This window comes from Rhineura floridana, chromosome 20 (genome assembly GCF_030035675.1).
Source record: "Rhineura floridana isolate rRhiFlo1 chromosome 20, rRhiFlo1.hap2, whole genome shotgun sequence".
NCBI classification, from domain to species: Eukaryota; Metazoa; Chordata; class Lepidosauria; order Squamata; family Rhineuridae; genus Rhineura; species Rhineura floridana.
In genome coordinates, this window is record NC_084499.1 from 6744953 (window position 1) to 6765341 (window position 20389).

General features: G+C 46.7%; 1 protein-coding gene across 2 annotated transcripts in view; it reads right to left on the minus strand.

Moving 5' to 3' along the window:
* Positions 1-6525: 6525 nt before the first annotated feature.
* ENG (endoglin) overlaps positions 6526-20389 on the minus strand; it is an 87330-nt gene continuing 73466 nt past the window's right edge. For both annotated transcript variants that reach the window (XM_061604387.1, XM_061604388.1), the window contains exons 14-15: positions 14013-14108; positions 6526-12602 (exon numbers count right to left, since the gene is read on the minus strand). In XM_061604387.1, the coding sequence (XP_061460371.1) occupies positions 12484-12602; positions 14013-14108 (215 nt within the window). In that variant the 3' untranslated portion in view covers positions 6526-12483. The remainder of the gene's footprint in view (positions 12603-14012; positions 14109-20389) is intronic.

Consider the following 20389-nt stretch of genomic DNA (forward strand, 5'->3'; position numbering starts at 1 on the left):
CTTGAGGCTCAGGTAGCCTCGGTGACACGGAGTGCCTTCTACCAACTTCGGTTGGTGGCCCAGCTGCGCCCTTATCTGGACAGGGATAACCTGGCTTCAGTTGTCCATGCTGTGGTAATCTCCAAGTTAGATTACTGAAATGCACTCTATGTGGGGCTGCCTTTGAAGACGGTTCGGAAACTGCAGCTTGTGCAAAATGCAGCTGCCAGATTGGTAACAGGGACCAGACTGTCCAAACATAAAACCGATTCTGGCCCGCTTGCATTGGCTGCCTGTATGTTTCCGAGCTCAATTCAAGGTGCTGGTTTTGACCTATCAAGCCTTACACAGCTTGGGACCACAATACCTGATGGAACGCCTCTCCTGACACTAACCCACCCGTACACTATGCTCAACATCGAAGGCCCTCCAGGTACCTACTCCGAGGAAAGCTGGGAGGCTGGCAGCAAGGGAGAGGGTCTTCTCAGTGGTGGCCCCCAAATTATGGAGCGATGTCTGACGAGGTGGTGCCAACACTTATCTTTTCAGCGCCAGGTCAAGACTTCCCTTTTCTAGGCATTTTAGCATGTGTTTTTAAATTGCTTTTTAAAAATGTGTTTTTAAATTTGTATATTTGTTTTTATTGTTTTTAATTGTTGTAAACCGCCCTGGGAGCTTCAGCTATGGGGCGGTATACAAATGCAATATATAAATAGTCTTAGTCCAGCATACTACCTCAGGCCCGGGAGCTGTATTTGGCCCTCCAAGCCTCTCCATCTGGCCCTTGGAACTCTTCCAAAGGCTGTCTTCCTCCCTCACTGGCCAGGTTTTGCACCTCAAGTGCTTTTGCCTGGCTGAAATGTCTCCTTGAATTCTGGCAATGCCTCTTGCTTGTGGGTGGAGGATAGAGAGGGGTGGATGAGGGGGTATGTAAAAACTAGTCTGCTGTGCAAAGGCATGTGGCCCCTGGAGAATTGCCCACCCCTCCGCTAACCATTATACAACAGTGCCTATATAAACTCGTAAAAGTTCATAATCTTGCTTCTCTTTTGCTGAAGTGTTTCTACATTCGTCAGATCCGTATTCTGTCCCTCCCCCCCCAAGAAATACCAAAGGTATTTCCTATTTCCAAACTTGCAGGTGCCCATCATTACAAAGAGGTTTTGGGTTACATGACACAGATGGGTTTAAAGGTTCACACATTTTACAAGACAAAGAGCAGAGGAACTTACGACTGGCCCAGGAGACCGCTGCAGCCATTGACTGTACTACTGCAATCTATTAAAACTAGCCTGTTTCCCTTCACCTTTAGCGGCTTGAGTTCCTGTGATGTCATGGAATGTACATAAACATTCTAATTGTTCTGTAGGGGGCTTTGGGGGGGAGGGACTGCTACGCCCTTGGGAAGGAGTACAGGCGGCTGACGTTAATAAAATTTCCACCACCTTCCACTTTGATATTATTATGTAGTTGCTTACTACAATTTTTTTTGGTCTCAAGTGACTTAACAATTTTTAAGGATATGCGTATTTCTCACTAACAACTTAGGCTCTATCTGCACTACATTTCAAGCAGGGTCACACGACTTTAAACAGTTGAGGCTTCCCCCACAGAATCCTGGGAAGTGTAGTTTGTTAAGGGTGCTGAGTGTTGTCAGGAGACCCCTATGAGCTATAATTTCCAGAGTAGTTTTAACAAATGATCCCTCTTCCCAGGGTACTCTGGGAACTGTAGCTCTGTGAGGGAAATAGGGGTCTCCTAACAACTCTCAGCATCCTTAACAAACGACACTTTCCAGGATTCTTTGGGAGAAGCCGTGACACTGTAAAGTGGTGTGGTCCTGGTTTAAACATATAGTGCAGATGGGGCCTTAGCAAAGTAGTTTTTGTCATATTTGCCCAATGACGTTTTTCTGAATATCTTCTGTGATGATGTGATTGGAGACAAGTATTTTCACCTTTTTCGTTGTTTCTGAGTTGGTTGCCTGCATTAGCTTGCAGATTTCTTTGTAAATGTGTGCCCTTCTGGGAATGGAATATGTGAGCATTTTTGGTACTCCACGCCAGTGTTTTTAAACGTCCTTTGACTTGCAAAAACATTGAGTGGTCACTAGGTGTTGCTGTGATCCTTGTTGTGTGCATCAAAACATGATAGTCCGTCACGCATTTAAAGAGTACTGTTGCATAGAGTTCGACAAAAGGATGTGCTCAGCAACCATCTCCAGTTAGTGGAGGACACTTTAAAAAAACGTAACTCATAAATGGATGTGGTTTGTTTTGTGGTTGCATCCCTAGCATTGGACCTTTTTATTGTGCAATTGAGTTATTCAGTTAATTTAATTATTTTCTGTGGAGCATGCAAGGGAAGAGGGAAATAAAAAATGTTGGCTTCTAGGAAGGGCCCCAGCTCAGTGGAAGAGCACATGCTTTGCAAGTGGGAAGGTCCTAGGCTCAGTCTCCTGGAATTTCAGGTTGCAGGTGATAGGAAAGATTCTCTACCTGCAATCCTGCCGCCGCTCAGAGGAGTGTTATGTTTATATTGATTAACATGTATATCCCACTTGAATCCTCCAAGGCGCTCAGGGTGTTGTATATGGTAGATTAGGCTGGGAGACAGTGACTGGCCCAAGGTCGCCCAGTGTGCTTCATGGCTGAGTGGGGATTTGAACCCTGGTCTCCAAGGGCCCAGTCCAACACTCTAACCACTACACTACACTAATGGGAAAGAGGAAGCATCGGAGTTGTTTCTGTGTCTTGGGGCTCTTCGGATGGAGGGACTTGCCCTGCTTTTCAGCTCAGTCCTCTCCCCTTGCAGGAAAATTCCTCTCTTGACTGGGTAGCGGTCAACTTAAATCTGAGGAAGGGCAGCCAGGAGGCGAAAGATCTGTTGGACTTGCTGTCTCCTGGCAAATGAATGAATGTGTCTTCCCTGATCAGAGCAAGGGACGGAGGAGAGTGTGCCCTGGGGCCACAGACCTATTGGGAGGCAAACGCTGATCTCAAGCGAGTCCTGGGATGCCAGACAGGGTTCTGGCTGCATGCAAGGCTCGGGTAGGGATGGAAAGACCAGTCAGTTTCGTTCCTCACTGTTTCTTATTTTTCCACTCTTAAAATTCGGTTCTGCAGTGAGCTGCAGTTAAAAAAAAAATCTTCAGCGTTTTTGTGCAAATTTCTTCTACTAAATTCATTTTTGTCTGCAGGTTTGAGTTTACACATTTTTGCAAGCAGTTTCTCCTAATGTAATGCATTTCACTACTATATTCCCCCTAATAATATGCATTTTTTGCAAACACTGGCTCTAGAGCTGCATTGCAAAATGCGGAGAAATGTAAATTTTGAAGGACGGCTATGTTTCAGCTCTTGAATTGTTTCAGAAAGTGCAAATTTGATACGTTTGGATTTAAATGGGAACTAAATCTAGTTTCTCCCCCATTCCTAGCCTCAGGCTGTGCTGTGGGAGGACAGAGTTCTGATGTTCATTCGGCCAGCATCCCATTGAGACTGATATATGCATTTTATGCAGAGTTTACCGTAATATATGCATTTATCATAGAATCATAGAGTTGGAAGGGGCCACTAAGGCCATCAAGTCCAACCCTCTGCTCAATGCAGGAATCCAAATTAAAGCATTCCCGACATGTGGCTGTCCATCTGCCTCTTGAAAGCCTCAAGTGTTGGAGACCCACCACCTCCCTAGATCATTGGTTCCGTTCTCATACTGCTCTAATGGGACATTTTTCCTGTTGTTCAGTTGAAATGTGGCTTCCTGCAACTTGAGCCAATTATTCTGTGTCCTGCATTCAGGGACGATCGAGAAGGGATCCTGGCCCTCCTCTGTGTAGCAACCTTTCATGTACTTGAAGAGTGCTATCATATCTCTCCTCAGTCTTCTCTTCTCCAGGCTAAACATGCCCAGTTCTTTCAGTCTCTCCTCATAAGGCTTTGTTTCTAGTCCCCTGATCATCCTCAATGCCCTCCTCTGAACTTGTTCCAGTTTGTCTGCATTCTTAAAGGGTAGTGTCCAGAACTGGACGCAGTACTCAAGAAGAGGCCTAACCAGTGCTGAATGGAGGGGAACCAATACTTCACACGATTTGGAATCTATACTTCTGTTAATGCAGCCTAAGATAGCATTTGCCTTTTTTGCAGTCACATCACACTTTTGGCTCATGTTCAGCTTGTGATCAGTAACAATTCCAAGATCCTTCTTGCATGTAGTATTGCTGAGCTAAGTATCCCCCATCTTATAAGTGTGCATCTGCTTTCTTTTTCTTAGGTGTAAAACTTTCTTATCCCTGCTAAATTTCATTCTGTTGTCTTCAGCCCAATGCTCAAGCCTATGAAGATCACTTTGGATCTGTTTCTGTCTTCCAAGGTATGTATGTACACATTACTTGGCTGTGTTATATTGCAAATTCGGAGAAGTGCAAAGATTGGTTTTGTTCCGGTTTGCACATTGTTTTGGAAAATGCGAATTAGGTAGATTCACATTTAAATGTGAACTGAATTGAATTTTCTCTTACATTTGGAAGTGGTGTACATTGAACTATTATGGTTCTCTGTAGGGCAGGGATGGGGAACCAGTGGTCCTCCAGAGGCTGTTGGACTCCAGTTCTCATGAGCCCTGCTGGCTGAGGCTGACGGGAGTTGGAGTCCCGCAACATGTTAGTGCAAGTGCTTCCGTAAGTCAAACAAGGGTCTCTTGGTTTGTTTCAGCCTACAGAGAAGGAGATCCCCACCGACGTTGTTGGACCACAGCTTCCATCAGCCTCAGCCAGAATGGCCGGTGGTGTGGACTGGCTGGAGCTGTAGCCCACCGCTTTGAAGGGCCGTCATGAATAGATGCATAAGCCCCCATGTGCAAAAGAGACACAAATGTCTCTGCTTATACTCTTGGCAATCTGTGCCGTCAGCCCTTGGTCGAAGCATGAATGCAATGAGCTCTCCGTATGAAGAACATAAGCAGAGCCCTGCTGGGTTAGGCCAAAGGCCCATCTAATCCGACATCCAATGGAAAGCCCGCAAGCAGGGCTTGAGCACAGCAGCTCTCTCCCCACCCGGGGTTCCAAGTTGCTAGTATTTGAGCCATCCTGCCTCCCACAGTGAAGGTGGAACTTAGCTGGTATAATTATGGCTGCTTTAGTTTCCTCCTACCCAAAGACAATGTCTGCTTTTGGTCACCCTTGCCATCAGCATTTGACTGAAGAATAGTTTCAAGCACAACAGGCCAATATAGTAAATTCTCACCCCGCCCATATTACATGGAATTCGGCTGTTGCCCTTTGCAGCAGCCTCTAGCTCATAATCTATCTTGTATTGGGCTTGTTGTGGTGAAGCCTCTAACACTGATCACCGGGCTCTGCCCTCCTGCAGATACCGTCTCAGCAGGAAATCCATTCTGTTAGGTGTAGGAACTGAACCCTTATCATGATGACACCTTTCCTTTAAGCTTCTTCCTATTATGTATCAAGATAGTCCCCTACTTTCATTTCAGCGCCTTTTGAAGAGCTTCCTTTTCCAGCATTGGACTCAACCATCGTTTTTCGTATATGTCTTTGTTTATTGCGAAATCACTTCAGGATGTTTTATGGGAAGTGATTCATGAACTAAATAAAATTGTGGGAGCCGGTATAGTGCAGTGGTCAGACTGTCAGGCCAGGACTAGAGAGTCCCAAGATCAAATCCTCATTCAGTCATAGAACTTGCCGGGTGACACTGGGCCAGCCGCACTCACTCACCTGCGCTTACCTTGCAGTGCTGTTGTGAGGATATAATGGTGAAGGAGAGAACTATGGCTGCGGCCTTCAACACTTTGGAGTAAGGGTGGGATATAAATGTGATGCTGTAGATAGATCACCAAGCAAAAATCAGTCTCTGGTGATAGAAAATCCCCCCTACTCTTCCCCAGCATTGGTAGATCCTAAAGATTTACTAAGCGCTGCTTGATTAGAAAATACTGATGAATCTACATAGTTGGTGCTTGTAACCCTTTCAAGTGACTTCTTTGAGCCAGAAGTTCAGCTTTTTAAAAACATTATATTATATTCTACCTTTCATTAAAGGAGACACACACAGTTCTCCCTTTCCCTGAATTATAACAACCTTGTGAGGTAGGTTAGGTAGAGAGCAGCCTTTCCCAACTAGTGGGCCACCAGATGTTGTTGGACCACAACTCCCATCAGCCTCAGCCAGCATTGCCAATGGTCAGGAAAGATGGGAATTGTGGTCCAACAACATCTGGTGGCCCACTAGTTGGGAAATGCTGGTATAGAGAGTGAATGACTGGGTTAAGGCCATTGAGCAAGCAATGATCAAGCAAACTTGGCCAGAGATTCCCTCTCCATTGCATATTCCAGGGCTTGAATCCAGGCTCTAAGGTATTGCTCTAGCTGAAGTGAAGTGAAGCCCACTGTGGAAGGTGGACAGCATACTCCAATTCTTAGGCGAATTCATGGCTCATGAGTTCTAAAGATCAGCAAGTGTGTCATGTGGAATGTCTGTGGGGTTTGGCCATTGTTGGCCTCATTTAAAGATGAAACTTGACAACTCAAATCCAACATGTAATATATATTTATACAATTGCTGAGGTTACAGTTGGTTTCTGCACACAAATATTTACAGACCAAAAATCAATAGACCCATTTGATGCTGTCTGGGTTGGTGAGGAAGAGGTTTTTTTGGCCACCCTCCAGAGGTGTTCACACAATCTTTTCAATGCTTCTCTGCTCTAATCAGCTTCCCTGGATGTGGGTGGCCCAGGGGCCCCACTGAAATGGACAGATCCTTCCATCCCTAGCATGTATCCACAGAGACCTTCCCTGGTGCCCCCAGGGTCCCCACCCCACCTCCCACAGAAATTGGGCTTGAAAGAGGCATTGTTATAGTCCTACTCAGAGTAGACCCACCGAAGTTAATGGACACGACTGACTTAGGTGCATGAATTTCAGAGTAGGACTTGGTTGAATACTGTCCGTGGTCACAAACTCTCCTATGTGTGATCACTTGTTTGGAGGCTGGTTCAGGACTCTGAATAAAAGTGAATGTGTGTATTAAGAACATCAGAACAGAACAGCTGCTGGATCAAGCGAAAGGTCCATCTACTCCAGCATCCTATTCTCACAGTGGCCAACCAGATGCCTCAATGGGAGGAACCTGAGCGCAAGAGCACTCTCCCCACTTTCGATTCCCAGCGACTGGTATAGTGCTAGTAGAGCTAGTAGTTGGCATTGATCGTCTTATGAGTTTGGGTAATCCTCTTTTAAACCCATTGAAGCTGTTGGCAATCATGACATCTCGGGGGCGCCAATTCCATAGCACTTGAAGACTTGAGCGATCTTGTGGGCATCCGCTCCCCACCCCTGCAAAAAGCAAGGCGTTTGTAGTAACTTATAGGACCAGCCCAGCATTGCCAAAAACTCTGGAAGGCCAATGAGCTGGAGAATTTGTGTGTGTTATGAATTACGGAATTTGCTGCCATGGGAAAAGGTGGTGGAGTCCTCTAATCAGGCTGATTTAAAAGGGGGTTAGACTCATGCATGGATTGGGGGAGGTCTAGCGGCAACAATTAGCCATGATGGCTAAATGGAACTGTGCTCCAGGTCAGTCTCGCTCTGATCACCAGATGCTGGATGAGGGCTGTTATTTCTTGGGGCATCTGGCTAGCCACTGTGGGAAACCAGACAGTGGGTTAAATCAGGGACTGCTGGACTCCATCTCCCATCTACTTTAGCCAGCATGGCCAATGGTCGTAGATGATGGAAGATGACATCCAGCAACATCTGGAGGGCCACTGCTGGATGCCATCCCCACTGCTGGCTTTGATGGACCTTTCAGCTCAGCTTTCCCCTAACTGGGGAGGGAGGTTTCTAAGGAGTATCCACCCTTGAAGTTTCAGTTTCTACAAAGGGTTTGGATGTAGCCCTGCCCTAAGTCCCCTAATTAAAGTGTGTGGGTAGGTGTGTTTACACACATGCGTAAAAACCAGGGTGCCTGTTGACTAAGGGCTGCATCTACGGCTGGGGGAGAAATTCAATTCAGTTTGCATTTCAAGGTGAATCTATCAAATTTGCACTTTCCAAAACAATGTCAGAACTGAAACACAGCCATCCTTTGAAATTCGCACTTTTGCAATGCCGTTCGCCAGCCAATGTTTTCCAAAATGCATCGATTAGGGGAAAATGTGCATAAAAAGAATATATTGGTGAAAATAACGTACAAAATGCATTGTGAAAATTGCTTGTAAAAATGTGCACAGGGTCAAAACTGCATACAAAATATCAGAACGCGTTTGCTCTAAAATGCTGGAAATTTTTCAGGATTTTTTCCTTTACAAAATCGCAAATTGCTGCGGAAATGTGGAGAACTGAATTTAAGATGAGAAAAAAGGGAAACGAGAAGCAAACCTGACAAATCTTTCCATTCCTACTCATAGTTGACCTGCTGAAATTATTGCACCCATTAATTTTAGTGGGTCTCCTCTGAGTAGGACTAACCTTGGATGTGACTCTGAAGCTGTAGCCACACAGTTTCATCTAAGGGCGAGGTGAATCTTTCCCTCCCTTTCTTGTTTTTCCAGGCTGAAGTTCAGGTCTCCATATTGCCACATCACTTTGCAGTTTTTATTTTCAATGTTGTGTGTGTGTGTGCTGGCTGGGGCTGATAGGAGTCGTAGCCCCAAACATCTGGATGGCCCCAGATTGGTGAAGGCTGGTGTAGATCCTGTTAACCGTTGCTGCTTTTATCTACAGTGTTGTGTTGGATAGTTTAGCGGTTTTAATATCTGTGGTTTTAAATTGCTTTTATAATTTTAACGCTCAGCCTCTTGAGAGAGGGCCTTTGGCCCTGAAAGGCGGTATTGAAAAAAGACGAAGAAATAGTCAGTCTGAGAGTGCAGGCTTGCATTTGCATACACATTTGGCCAGTGATCCTCAGTATGAGAACGGGGATGTTGCAAGGATGTCCTTGTTTCTCCTCTGTGAAACGGAGGATATCCACCTGAGATTCCACTGGTCAAAAAACTCCCACGTGTTGGGGAAGGGCTATAGGAGCTCCGCAGGAGAGCACCTGTTTTGCAAGCGGGAGATCCTAAGTTCAGTCCCCAGCACCATCTCCAGGTAGGACTGCTTGAAACCCGGGAGAGCTGCTTGCCAGTCAGGGGAGACAAGACTGAGCTAGGTGGTTTGTGGTATATACAGCAGCTCTGTATGTTGCTATGACTACGGCCTTGCGGTAACTTTCCATTCACAACTCTGGATCAGCTGGTGCTGGGCTCCTCCCACCTCTATTTCTGTCGGGGCAGCTTCTCTCCCGGTCTCAGTGCATTGGCTTGCTTTTCTTCTGACTGACGGCCTGTACAAGGTGAAGCACCCACCCACCTGCGTCTCGTTCAGCAGAACCTCGCAGAAGCCGTTCTCCTTTTGCTCCCCATGTTGCCCCCCACCTCAGCATCAGAAAATATCCCCCCCAAATAAAAGTGATTAGACAGAGCATTATTTCCCTGTATACACGGTTACAAAATATATTCTCTATATAACTATTTATATACGTACAGTAATAAGTATTTCAAAACAGAAATGGTCCAGACTCCCTTCATTTTGTAACTGGCAAAAGGAAACACAACTTTCCCCCTGTCCAAAATGGTTTGCGCCATTTGCCTCCTTTTCAGGAGATGGAGGGACAAAGTTACTGGCTCTACTCCCCCGCCCGCCCCCAGAACTTTCTTCCCTTCTTGTGTCTGTGCAGCCCGTGCAAGTACAACACAGCGCCAAAACTATTTGGGAGCGAGTCAGCCCAGGCTGCCATAGGAACAGTAGGCAGCCCTGGTGCTGGCCAAAGATTTAATTTACCATGTAGGGAAAGGGGGCTCTAGCCTGTTGTGGTAAAGCAACAACCCAGAGGACTTTCAGCAGTTCTGTGCCAAGGAAACTGAATTTCGGAGGATGACATTTTTATTTCCTTGCACCTATTTTAGGCAGAGATGGGGAATGGCCTTCCGAGGTGATGATGGGAGTTGAACCGTGTGCACCAGTCAGTGAGGACTGCAGGGAGTTAGCAGTGGGATTAGGGCAGGGCCTGGAGGAACTCATGCCTGAGGGCCAAATGTGGCCCACAGGACTCTCCCTGGGCCACTCACAGGTCACATCCCTCCTTGGCTCTGCTCTGCACGCTCCTCAGGTGCTTTTTCCTGGCTGAGCCATGTCTTTGAACCTTCCGAATGCCTCTTGCCTGCCTGCCTGCCTGGCGAGGGAGATGTGTGTGTGTTAAGTGTTAGAAGCCCCTGGTTTTTGTGGCTGGCATGTAACTTCTGCATCTCCCCCTTCAGCCAAGAGAAATAGATTCTAATGATTCCTAAAGAGAGTTATTCCTAACCTTGAGTCACATTCTCAGCATGTTCTTTTCAGTCTAGTTCCTCTCCCCTCCTGTTGCTCTCCTCAAGTAACGGGCCCTGCTAAGGACAAACTTCTTAAAACCCAATGGGACTGCCTTCAAGTCGATCCTGACTTATGGCGACCCTATGAAGAGGGTTTTCATGGTAAGCGGTATTCAGAGGGGGGTTCCCATTGTCTTTCTCTGAGGCTGAGAGGCAGTGACTGGCCCAAGGTCACCCAGTGAGCTTCGTGGCTGTGTGGGGATTCGAACCCTGGTCTCCCAGGTTGTACTCCAACACCTTAACTACTACACCACACTGGCTCTCTTCTTAAAACCCAAACTTAGGGTTCAATGTAACAGGACCCTACTGTACAAAAAGGAAGAGTTGCATTCATCGTTCTGCTCACTTTTGCTCTGACCCTGCTTGCCCCCAGGAGGGAATGGAGCCCGTAGTCTGGAGGGACCTGCTCAGCTCCATTCCTTCCTTCTACTGAAGCAGCAAGAATAGGAAGTGTCCTTCACTTTGGCCTTGTCCAGGGCAGTGTTTGTATACCACATGAAACCCGCAAGCAGATCTGACTGCAACAGGCCTCTGCCCGCTCACGATTCCCAGCAGTGTGCCTCTGAATGCCAGTTGCAGAGCCCTGTTGCAGTCAGATCCTGCCTTTGGACATCCCACTGGGGCATCTGATTGGCCACAAAGAGAACAGGACGCTGGACTAGATGGGTCACTGGCCTGATGCAGCAGACTGAGCTCTTATGTTCTGGTTACTCTGGGCCACAAATTCTGTCATTTGAATGAACAATTCAGAATGGGAGGGGTGGTGCATTTGCACCTGTGCTTTCTGCATACCTGCCCAGAGGGGAGATGAGCGGCTGTGGAACAGCTCTGGAACGATGGGGCCACCTGTGCCCTGCCCTGCTCCAGACGCTGCGCTAATCCCACTGCTGACTCACTTCAATCCCCACTGACTGGAGCACCTGGTTCAGGTCCCACACGTTCCGCATCTTCAGTGGTTCTGTGAGCGTTAGACACGGGTGGTTTTTGTTCTTACTGGTGGGGATGCTTCGCAATTTGCTTTAAGGAATCTGGGGGGGGGGGAGGCTGGAGCTGAATTTTGTATTTGCATGCAACGTGAGATTATGGGCAGGAGTAATCGTTAACTGCCCTGTCTTTAAGCCAGAAGGGTAGCCCACCCTGAAGCCTGTTCAGAAACCAACTCCTGCATCTCTCCTTTTTTGTTTTTGGAAGCTGTTTTTTTTCCTCAGCCAAGGGTGCACCGAACCCCAAACTGAAGGTGGGGTTCATGGCTTCCTTGCTGGCCGACTGAAGGAGCTATGCCGAAGTTTCTCAGCCCCCCGGATCAGCATTGCCCAACCTGTGGGTCATGAAGCATGTGCAAAGGGTCACGGCCAGGCTTTATAAGCAAACCTCAAAAAATTATTGCTTTTAATCCTTAACTGGCATGGTGAATATCTCTGACAACTTTTGGTTTTCTTGGCATATTAAAACTCTCTGTTGACACTTGTATCCAAACGTCAGAAAGGGTGGAGTCTTACATTTTTAACCCTTGGGAACCGCTCTCTGGTGGCTGGTGGCAGAGAAGACCAAAGGCCCAAAATTCATGTGACAATAAATTGATGGGTCACCATACCAAGTAAATTTGGACTTGTGGGTCATCATATCAAAAACGTTGGGAACTGCTGCCCTAGATAAGAGGCATAAACAGAAGACCAAAGGCACACTACATCCTGGTTATCAACTTGTACATGCTGTCTGGTCCTGGCTAGAGCCGGTTCTCCTGGAATAGGCTTGCGACCTTGCAGCCAAAGACTGGCTACGCTCGCCCTGCAGGAAGGCACACGCGAAGTCTCTTCGCTGATGGGATCGTCCTGCTTCTCTTGGAGATCTTGATGGCTGTCCAGGAAACTGATTTAAAGTGCTGGTTGAAAATGGTCACTCCTCCGAGCCTTAGGAACTTTGGAGGTGGGGGAACCGTCTGCAGCCTCTGAGTTTTTAATCCTGTTTTCATCAAGACTTTTCCCTGGCAGAGTCTGACTTGTCCACTGTTCTGACACTGCTGTCCACAAGGAGGTGTCAAGAGTCAGTTTGGCCCCTTCCTGAGCTTGGCGACTGCTATGCCATACTGCCGGTGGAGCAGGGGGTGCTCTGGGTGCTGCCGATGCTGTGGTTGGTGCTGCTGCTCTCCGAGGCCGGAGGGTTTGCCGAGACCGGCTGCATTTTGACTGTCAGACCTGGAATTGGTTAAAGAGCCAGAGAGGGTGAAAGAGATGCTGTGCAGGTGGCCTAGTCAGTTGACAAGAGGGACACAGAGCATATGGCGGCACTTCCTGTTTCGGGCCAGCCACCATTCCTCACAGCGCTGAGATAGTGCCTGATTCGCGTTGGCCAATCCTTTCCCCCTTGATAATGAGAGAGAGATAAGCCAAGCCCTCTTCTTCCCTGGGGGAAGGATCTTGGCCAAGCCAATCAGGAAGGAAGGCAAATCTTTCCTGATTTTTTCCCTTGGCTCTTTCCCAGAGATTAAGGAATCATTTTGGCTGCCGGCAGCAAGCTAAACAAGAAGTTACTTGGGGGAGTGGTGGGAACGGATTAAGGAATGCGGGAAAGCAAAGATAATGAGGCCTTGGCTGTATTTGCCATGGCTCTGGGGTAGAGCACGTTTGGCATGCAGAAAGACCCAGATTCAATCCCCAATGGCTACTCCAGGTAGGGCTGGGAGAAACTCTGTCTGAAACCCGAGAGCTGCTGCCAGTCAGTGTGGACAATACTGAGCCAGATAGACCCATGGCCTGACTTGGTATGGAGCAGTTTTCTATATTTCTATTTAAGTCAGTCCTTTATTTAGGACCATGAGGACTGGAATCTCTTTTTATTTCTAGGAGGACTATAGTTTTGTGGTTGAGCATGTCTACATAAGAAAAGGTCCCAGCTTCGATCTCTGGCATCTCCAAGTAGGAGATGTCCCTTGTCTGGACCTTTGGAGAGCCAGTCAGCGTAGAGAATACAGGCATACCCTGCTTAACGTTGCCTCGCTATAACGTACATGCTCCATACGTCTCCACACCCCGCTTAAAGTACGAGCGCTTTGCAATAATGGACACTTTATTGGCATGACGCCGCTGCCATCTAGTGGTGACTGCGTGCAGTACAAGTGAAGACAATTGCTTCACTTAAAGGTTATTTTCGCTTAAAGTATACTCTCCAGTCCCATTGCGAACGTTAAAGCAGGGTATGCCTGTACTAAGCTAGATCAACCAATTGTTAACTCGGTTTAAGGCAGCTACCCGTGTTCTTATTTAAACCAGCCCTTTATTCAGGACAATAAGGACATTCTTGTTAAGGGGAGGGCTGCAGTTGAGTGGCAAAGAGCCTGCTTTGCGGGTTCACTCTCTTGGTAGGGACAGGGACATCTCCCATCCGAAACCTTGGAGAGCTACTGCCTGTCAGTGTAGACAATAATGACCTAGATGGATCTAACCTGCTATACAGCAGACCTGATTCCAAATCATGTAAGCCAAAGTCTTTGTATGCATCCACTTGTCCTCCACTCAAGGGAGTCCATCGCCTTCAACCTCAATCCAACCCCATCCATCAGCCTGAATCGGAAACACAACAGTGGATTAAGAGGTGCCGGTACTTACGGGTATGAGAGTAGATGTACCACAGTGCTGCAGTGAGCATGACTCCAATTAAAAAGGCGCCGAAGGTTATTCCCAGCACAGTGCCAATCCTTAGGCCTTGATTTACATAGGAAGAAAGCAAGAGTTAGGACTTCATTCAGCAATCTAGTTCGCCCTCACCTTGCCCAGGGCTGCAGGCTACCCAATGTTTGTTCTCCCACCTAATTGGTTCTGATTGTCTGCTGAGCAAACAGAACATTAAGAGTTGACCAAGATATTACTTTAAAAAAAATCAGTAACTTAACTGTTGCATATTGTTGTGTTTACTGCATTTGTTAAGCTGGTCTAATGCTACTGCATCCTCCATTCGTTGCTGTGGCATTGCCATAGATTTTTATCAGTTTTAGCCATAAGTATGTACTGATCTGCTTTGTTCAAATTTGTGTGCCTTTACTTGGGCCACAACACAATGCAAGGTGGTAAGACGCATTAAAAAACTGCAATCATACTGAGGCTGTTTCCAGATTGCCAATGTGTTATGAGTGGGTAAGTGGGATTGAATCACACATCAGCAAATTCAGGTTGCACAACTAGATCTGGAGGTTTTGCACAACATATTTCCTTCCCCAGCCCCCCTCATAAAATTGGGCTTTCTGCAGTAAGGAAAGTGGCAGGAAACTGCATTGGAAAATGTGGGATAGCAATTGCTTGGTGTGATGCTGGATAAGCTCCCTGCAAACAAATTGGAATGAATGCTCAATAAACACTGGACATCTTTTCAGCTCCCTGCAGATTTTATGCAATCGTATCGGGATGAATGCTCAACAAACAGGTTTTCTGAAAGCAACCTGATTTGCAACATTACATAAAGAATGGCAGAAAGATGGAACCAAGCGCTCTGTGTTCCATGGCAGAATGTAACCTCTAGTATCAGATTTGTAGACTATTGAAGGGATAATTAGAAAGTTCTGGAGAATAAAGTGCGTAAGCAGAAAGCAGAGAGTAGGAATAAACTGACAGTTCTCCCAATGGAGGGCTGTAGAAAGTGAAGTCCCTCAAGGATCGGTATTGGGACCTGTACTTTTCAACTTGTTCATTAATGACCTAGAATTAGGAGTGAGCAGTGAAGTGGCCAAGTTTGCTGACGACACTAAATTGTTCAGGGTTGTTAAAACAAGGGATTGTGAAGAGCTCCAAAAAGATCTCTCCAAACTGAGTGAATGGGCGGAAAAATGGCAAATGCAATTCAATATAAACAAGTGTAAAATTATGCATATTGGAGCAAAAAATCTTAATTTCACATATACGCTCATGGGGTCTGAACTGGCGGTGACCGACCAGGAGAGAGACCTCGGGGTTGTAGTGGACAGCACGATGAAAATGTCGACACAGTGTGCGGCAGCTGTGAAAAAGGCAAATTCCATGCTAGCGATAATTAGGAAAGGTATTGAAAATAAAACAGCCGATATCATAATGCCGTTGTATAAATCTATGGTGCGGCCGCATTTGGAATACTGTGTACAGTTCTGGTTGCCTCATCTCAAAAAGGATATTATAGAGTTGGAAAAGGTTCAGAAGAGGGCAACCAGAATGATCAAGGGGATGGAGCGACTCCCTTACGAGGAAAGGTTGCAGCATTTGGGGCTTTTTAGTTTAGAGAAAAGGCGGGTCAGAGGAGACATGATAGAAGTGTATAAAATTATGCATGGCATTGAGAAAGTGGATAGAGAAAAGTTCTTCTCCCTCTCTCATAATACTAGAACTCGTGGACATTCAAAGAAGCTGAATGTTGGAAGATTCAGGACAGACAAAAGGAAGTACTTCTTTACTCAGCGCATAGTTAAACTATGGAATTTGCTCCCACAAGATGCAGTAATGGCCACCAGCTTGGATGGCTTTAAAAGAAGAAGACAAATTCATGGAGGACAGGGCTATCAATGGCTACTAGCCGTGATGGCTGTGCTCTGCCACCCTAGTCAGAGGCAGCATGCTTCTGAAAACCAGTTGCCGGAAGTCTGAGGAGGGGAGAGTGTTCTTGCACTCAGGTCCCGCTTGCGGGCTTCCCCCAGGCACCTGGTTGGCCACTGTGAGAACAGGATGCTGGACTAGATGGGCCACTGGCCTGATCCAGCAGGCTCTTCTTATGTTTTTAAGAAAAGCCGTCGTGGTTCAGGCCAAAGGAGGCCCATGTAGTCCAGCATCCTATTCTAGCTGGAGTGACCAGCTAGGGGGACATGAGGGCATCAGCCCTCTCCCTGACAGTGGGGATAGAACATAGCCTTCGTGACGAGTAGCCATTGACTTTCAACAGCTGCCTAGGCAAATACACTTCACAACTAATCAAGAGGCAGGAGCACTGTCCTCTTTTGCATCTGGCCATTCTATTCACTTTGTCATGACATGGCCAAATAACATTTCAGTACAAGCTCTGGATCCACTTCAGTCTGGGTTTAGGCCTGGTATCTGGGCTGAATCAGCCTTGGTCACCCAGTACTGGAGAGGAACAGAGGACGTGCAACCCTTTCACTTGATCTCTCAGTGGCCTTTGATACCACTGACCGCGGCATCCTCCTGGATTGACTGGGTGGGTGGGGATCGACGGCATTGTGCTACACTGGTTCCATTCCTACCTGTGTGGCCAAGTCCAGACAGTAACGTTAAGAGAGTGCTCTTCAACCCTCTGGTGCAGAACACCATTTTGTCCCCAATGCATATGAAGCCATTGGGAGTGGTCATTAGAAGTTTTGGAGCACAGTGCTGTGAGCATGTTGGTGACACGGAACTCTTGTTTCTCCGTAACATCTGAAATGGGAGAGGCTGTGCAAGCCCTGGACTGGTGCCTTCATGTGATGACGGACAGGATGAGGGCCAGTTAACTGAGTGAACCCTGGGAAGATGGAGGGTCCTGAGTAGGTGGTTTCCATGTCCAGAAGACAGGCCAACTGTCTATTCTGGATAGGGTTGCACTCCCTCTGTAGTTTGGGGAGATCTTTGTCATTAGAGGCCCAAGTGACCTCAATAGCTAGGACTGCTTTTCACCAGCTTCATCTGGCATACCAGCTATGGTTGTACTTGGATTGGGATTACTTGGCCATTGTCGTCCATGCATTGCTCATCTCCAGGCTGGATAACTGCAATGTGCTCTATGGGGGGCTACCCGTGAGCCTGGCCCAGGAGCTCCAGCTGGTGCAAAATGCAGCAACTAGACTACTGTTGAGGCACATGGCCAACAGTAGGTGACACTCTGCTAAGACAGGTCAGTGGTAGGGCACATGATTCAAACTGCATCATTTATGCGGGTTGGTGGCGGGGGGATGATGTGCCTGCTCATATGTTACTTTTGCATGGCCTTCATCTGTTTTGTTTGTTAAATTTTTTATTTTATATCACTTGTATGTTGCCCAGAGATATTTTTTTAATTAGGTGTCTAATAAAAGGAATGTAGACACCCCCGGTTCAACCTTTGTCATCTCCAGTTAAAAGGATTTCAAGGGCAGCTCTGTAAAAGATCCTTTGCTTGAATCCTTGCAAAGAAGCCGAGGCAGAATTGACTGGGCTTGATGGACCAGCAATGTGACTTGGTGAAAGGTAGGTGTTTTGTGTTCACAGTTCTGCCAAAACTGTGGCCTGGTTCGTACAAGCCAGCCGGCCCAGAAGCCTAACCGTGAGTGTGTTTTTTCAAACAAACCATAACGTGAAACCAAATAATCCAACCAAGTTATTATGTGAGGGGAACAACTGCTACTCATGGGACAGAACTTTCCCTCCCTCTCTGTCCCCCCTACATCTCTGGGGGTTCCCCAACACTCCCAGCAGTGAGGGGTATGCAGGGGGAAGCGTGGGTATGGAAGTTGGGACCAGGATACCTGAAAGACCATCTTACCCCTTATATGCCCAGTTGATCACTATGCACTGCAAGTGAGGGCCTCCTGCAGATACCATCTTATCAGAAGGTCTGTTCTGCACAATATAGGAAGCGGACCTTTAGTGTAGTGGCACCTACCCTGTGGAATTCTTTCCCCTTAATTATTACACAGTTATCTTTTCGGGGCCTACTGAAGACCATTCTCTTTCAACAAGCCTTTTAAGTAGAGACCTCACTCCAGTCTGTGTTGGAATTATTTTTAAGATGTTTTTAAAGCTTCCCCTCCCCCCAAAAAATGTTCTTAAAGCTTTTTTTTTTAAATGATGTTTTCAAAGACGTTTTGTTTTTAAGATGTTTTAGAATGTTTTTAGTGTTTTGGGAGCAAGGACTGGATATAAATTTAATTAATAAAATAAATAAATACGTTGCATTGTGCAAGTGGAAGCTGTTCCATTCGTGCAATGACTTGGCTGGATTCAACCCATGGCTTATTGGTGGCTTACAAACAATGGTTTGTTTAATTATGATTTGCCTTTATGTCCAAGTCCAAGTGCCTTGCTTAGCCATAGTTTGGACTGAAGCCATAGAGGCAAGAGCAACTGGAAAACAAATCTGTGGCTTATTTTTCTCATTTGTGAGATGACTTGTCGTCAAGCCATGGCTTAGCGTTATTAAGTACGTATAACGCTACTTATGAATGCAGCCTCCTTTCCTAAACCTGCATTGCCAAGCCAACACCTCTCCTGCTCCAAACACTGATGCAGCTTGAGGCCAGCCTGGCTGCCACGCTTCTAAAGAAAGTTGTAAACACACAGACACATACACAAAGCAAAATGCTGAGGGTCTGATGAAAGCATCGCAGACGTGTGTGATGTGCTGGGTGAATCCCCGGTGGGGCTGGGTTCGTGTCAAAAGCCTTTCCTTGCTTTGTTATTTTCCCGTCCTCAGGGAGACGTGCAAAACAGAGGCAGGAAGGAGAAGAGTTAAGGTAGCAGGAAGGCCGGAAGCCATCCGTTTTTGGATGAAGCCAGGAATTCAATCAGTTCTGCCTGGCAAAGGAGGATGGTGAGGAAGGAGGGACACACTTCACTCTGTCATAGAATCGCTGGAAGGAATTACTTCCATGAGGCTACCACAGTGGCGGCAGAAAAATCAGAGAATAGTAGAGTTGGAAGGGGCCTATAAGGCCATCAAGTCCAACCCCCTGCTCAATGCAGGAATCCAAATCAAAGCATTCCCGACAGATGGCTGTCCAGCTGCCTCTTGAATGTCTCCAGAGAGCCCACTACCTCTCTAGGTAAGTGGTTCCATCGTCGTATGGCTCTAACAGTTAGGAAGTTTTTCCTGATGTTCACCCGAAATCTGGCTTCCTGAAACTTGAGCCCTTTATTCCGTGTCCTGCATTCTGGGACGATCGAGAAGAGATCCCAGCCCTCCTCTGTGTTACAAACTTTCATGTACTTGAAGAGTGCTATCATATCTCCCCTCAGTCTTCTAAGATATGTTACGAAAAGGAGGCAGGGCGAGGCTGTCATGGGAGTGTTTCATGACAGAAATACTTGAGGGGCTCTATTCAAAATGAGAATGCAGGGAAAATTTTAATGATCCATTGCCAGGGCTAGGTGGCAGTGGAGGGGCTGTGTGTGGGGAACGGATCTCCTAACAATGCTGAACACCCTCAACAGGTCCAACCCCCCAAAACTACAGTTCCCAGGATTCATGGGGGAAGCCATGTGGGTTTAAAGTGGTATGACAGTGCTTTTGATTTATAGTGCAGATGGGGCCTCAGCCCTGTCCATTAATTTTTCAATGGCTGTATCCTGAATAGGACTAACATTGGAGACAACCCCTTATTTTTTGTTCATCTCCTAAAATGCGGTTTTATTTCCTTAAAATATTACATCACGCACCCCAGACTGCTTGTATCTAAGTACTCCCAGCTCCATCTCAGCCTCAAGGTAACCTTTGGTTCCACTCAGAGCTTGGAAAATTTACTTTTTTGAACTACAACTCCCATCAGTCCCAACCAGCATGGCCTCTGGATTGGGCTGATGGGAGCTGTAGTTCAAAAAAGTAACTTTTCCAAGCTCTGGTTCCACTACTACACAGAGCTAGTTCTCAGAGTGGTTTAACCATCAGTCCCTCTGTCCAGGGCACTCTGGGAATTATAGCTCTGTAGGGGGAATAGGGATCTCCTAACCACTCTCAGCACCATTAACTACAGCTCCCAGAGAAGTTTGGGAGAAACCAGGACTGTTTAAAGGGGTATGATCCTGCTTTAAATGTATACTGCAGATGGGGCCTGGCTTCTTGGCTGCCTCTTGCTGAATCCATTAAATAAGTTCCCAGGACAATTAGATGAATCTATGGTGTTGACATATTGTGTACAATGCTGGTCTCTGCACCTCAACATAGATATTTTAGACCTGGCCAAGGTGCTGAAAAGGGCAACCAAAATGCTCAAGGGGTTGAAGCAACTTCCCAGTGATGAAAGATTACAACACTTGGGCCTTTTTAGTTTTAAAAAAGGCAT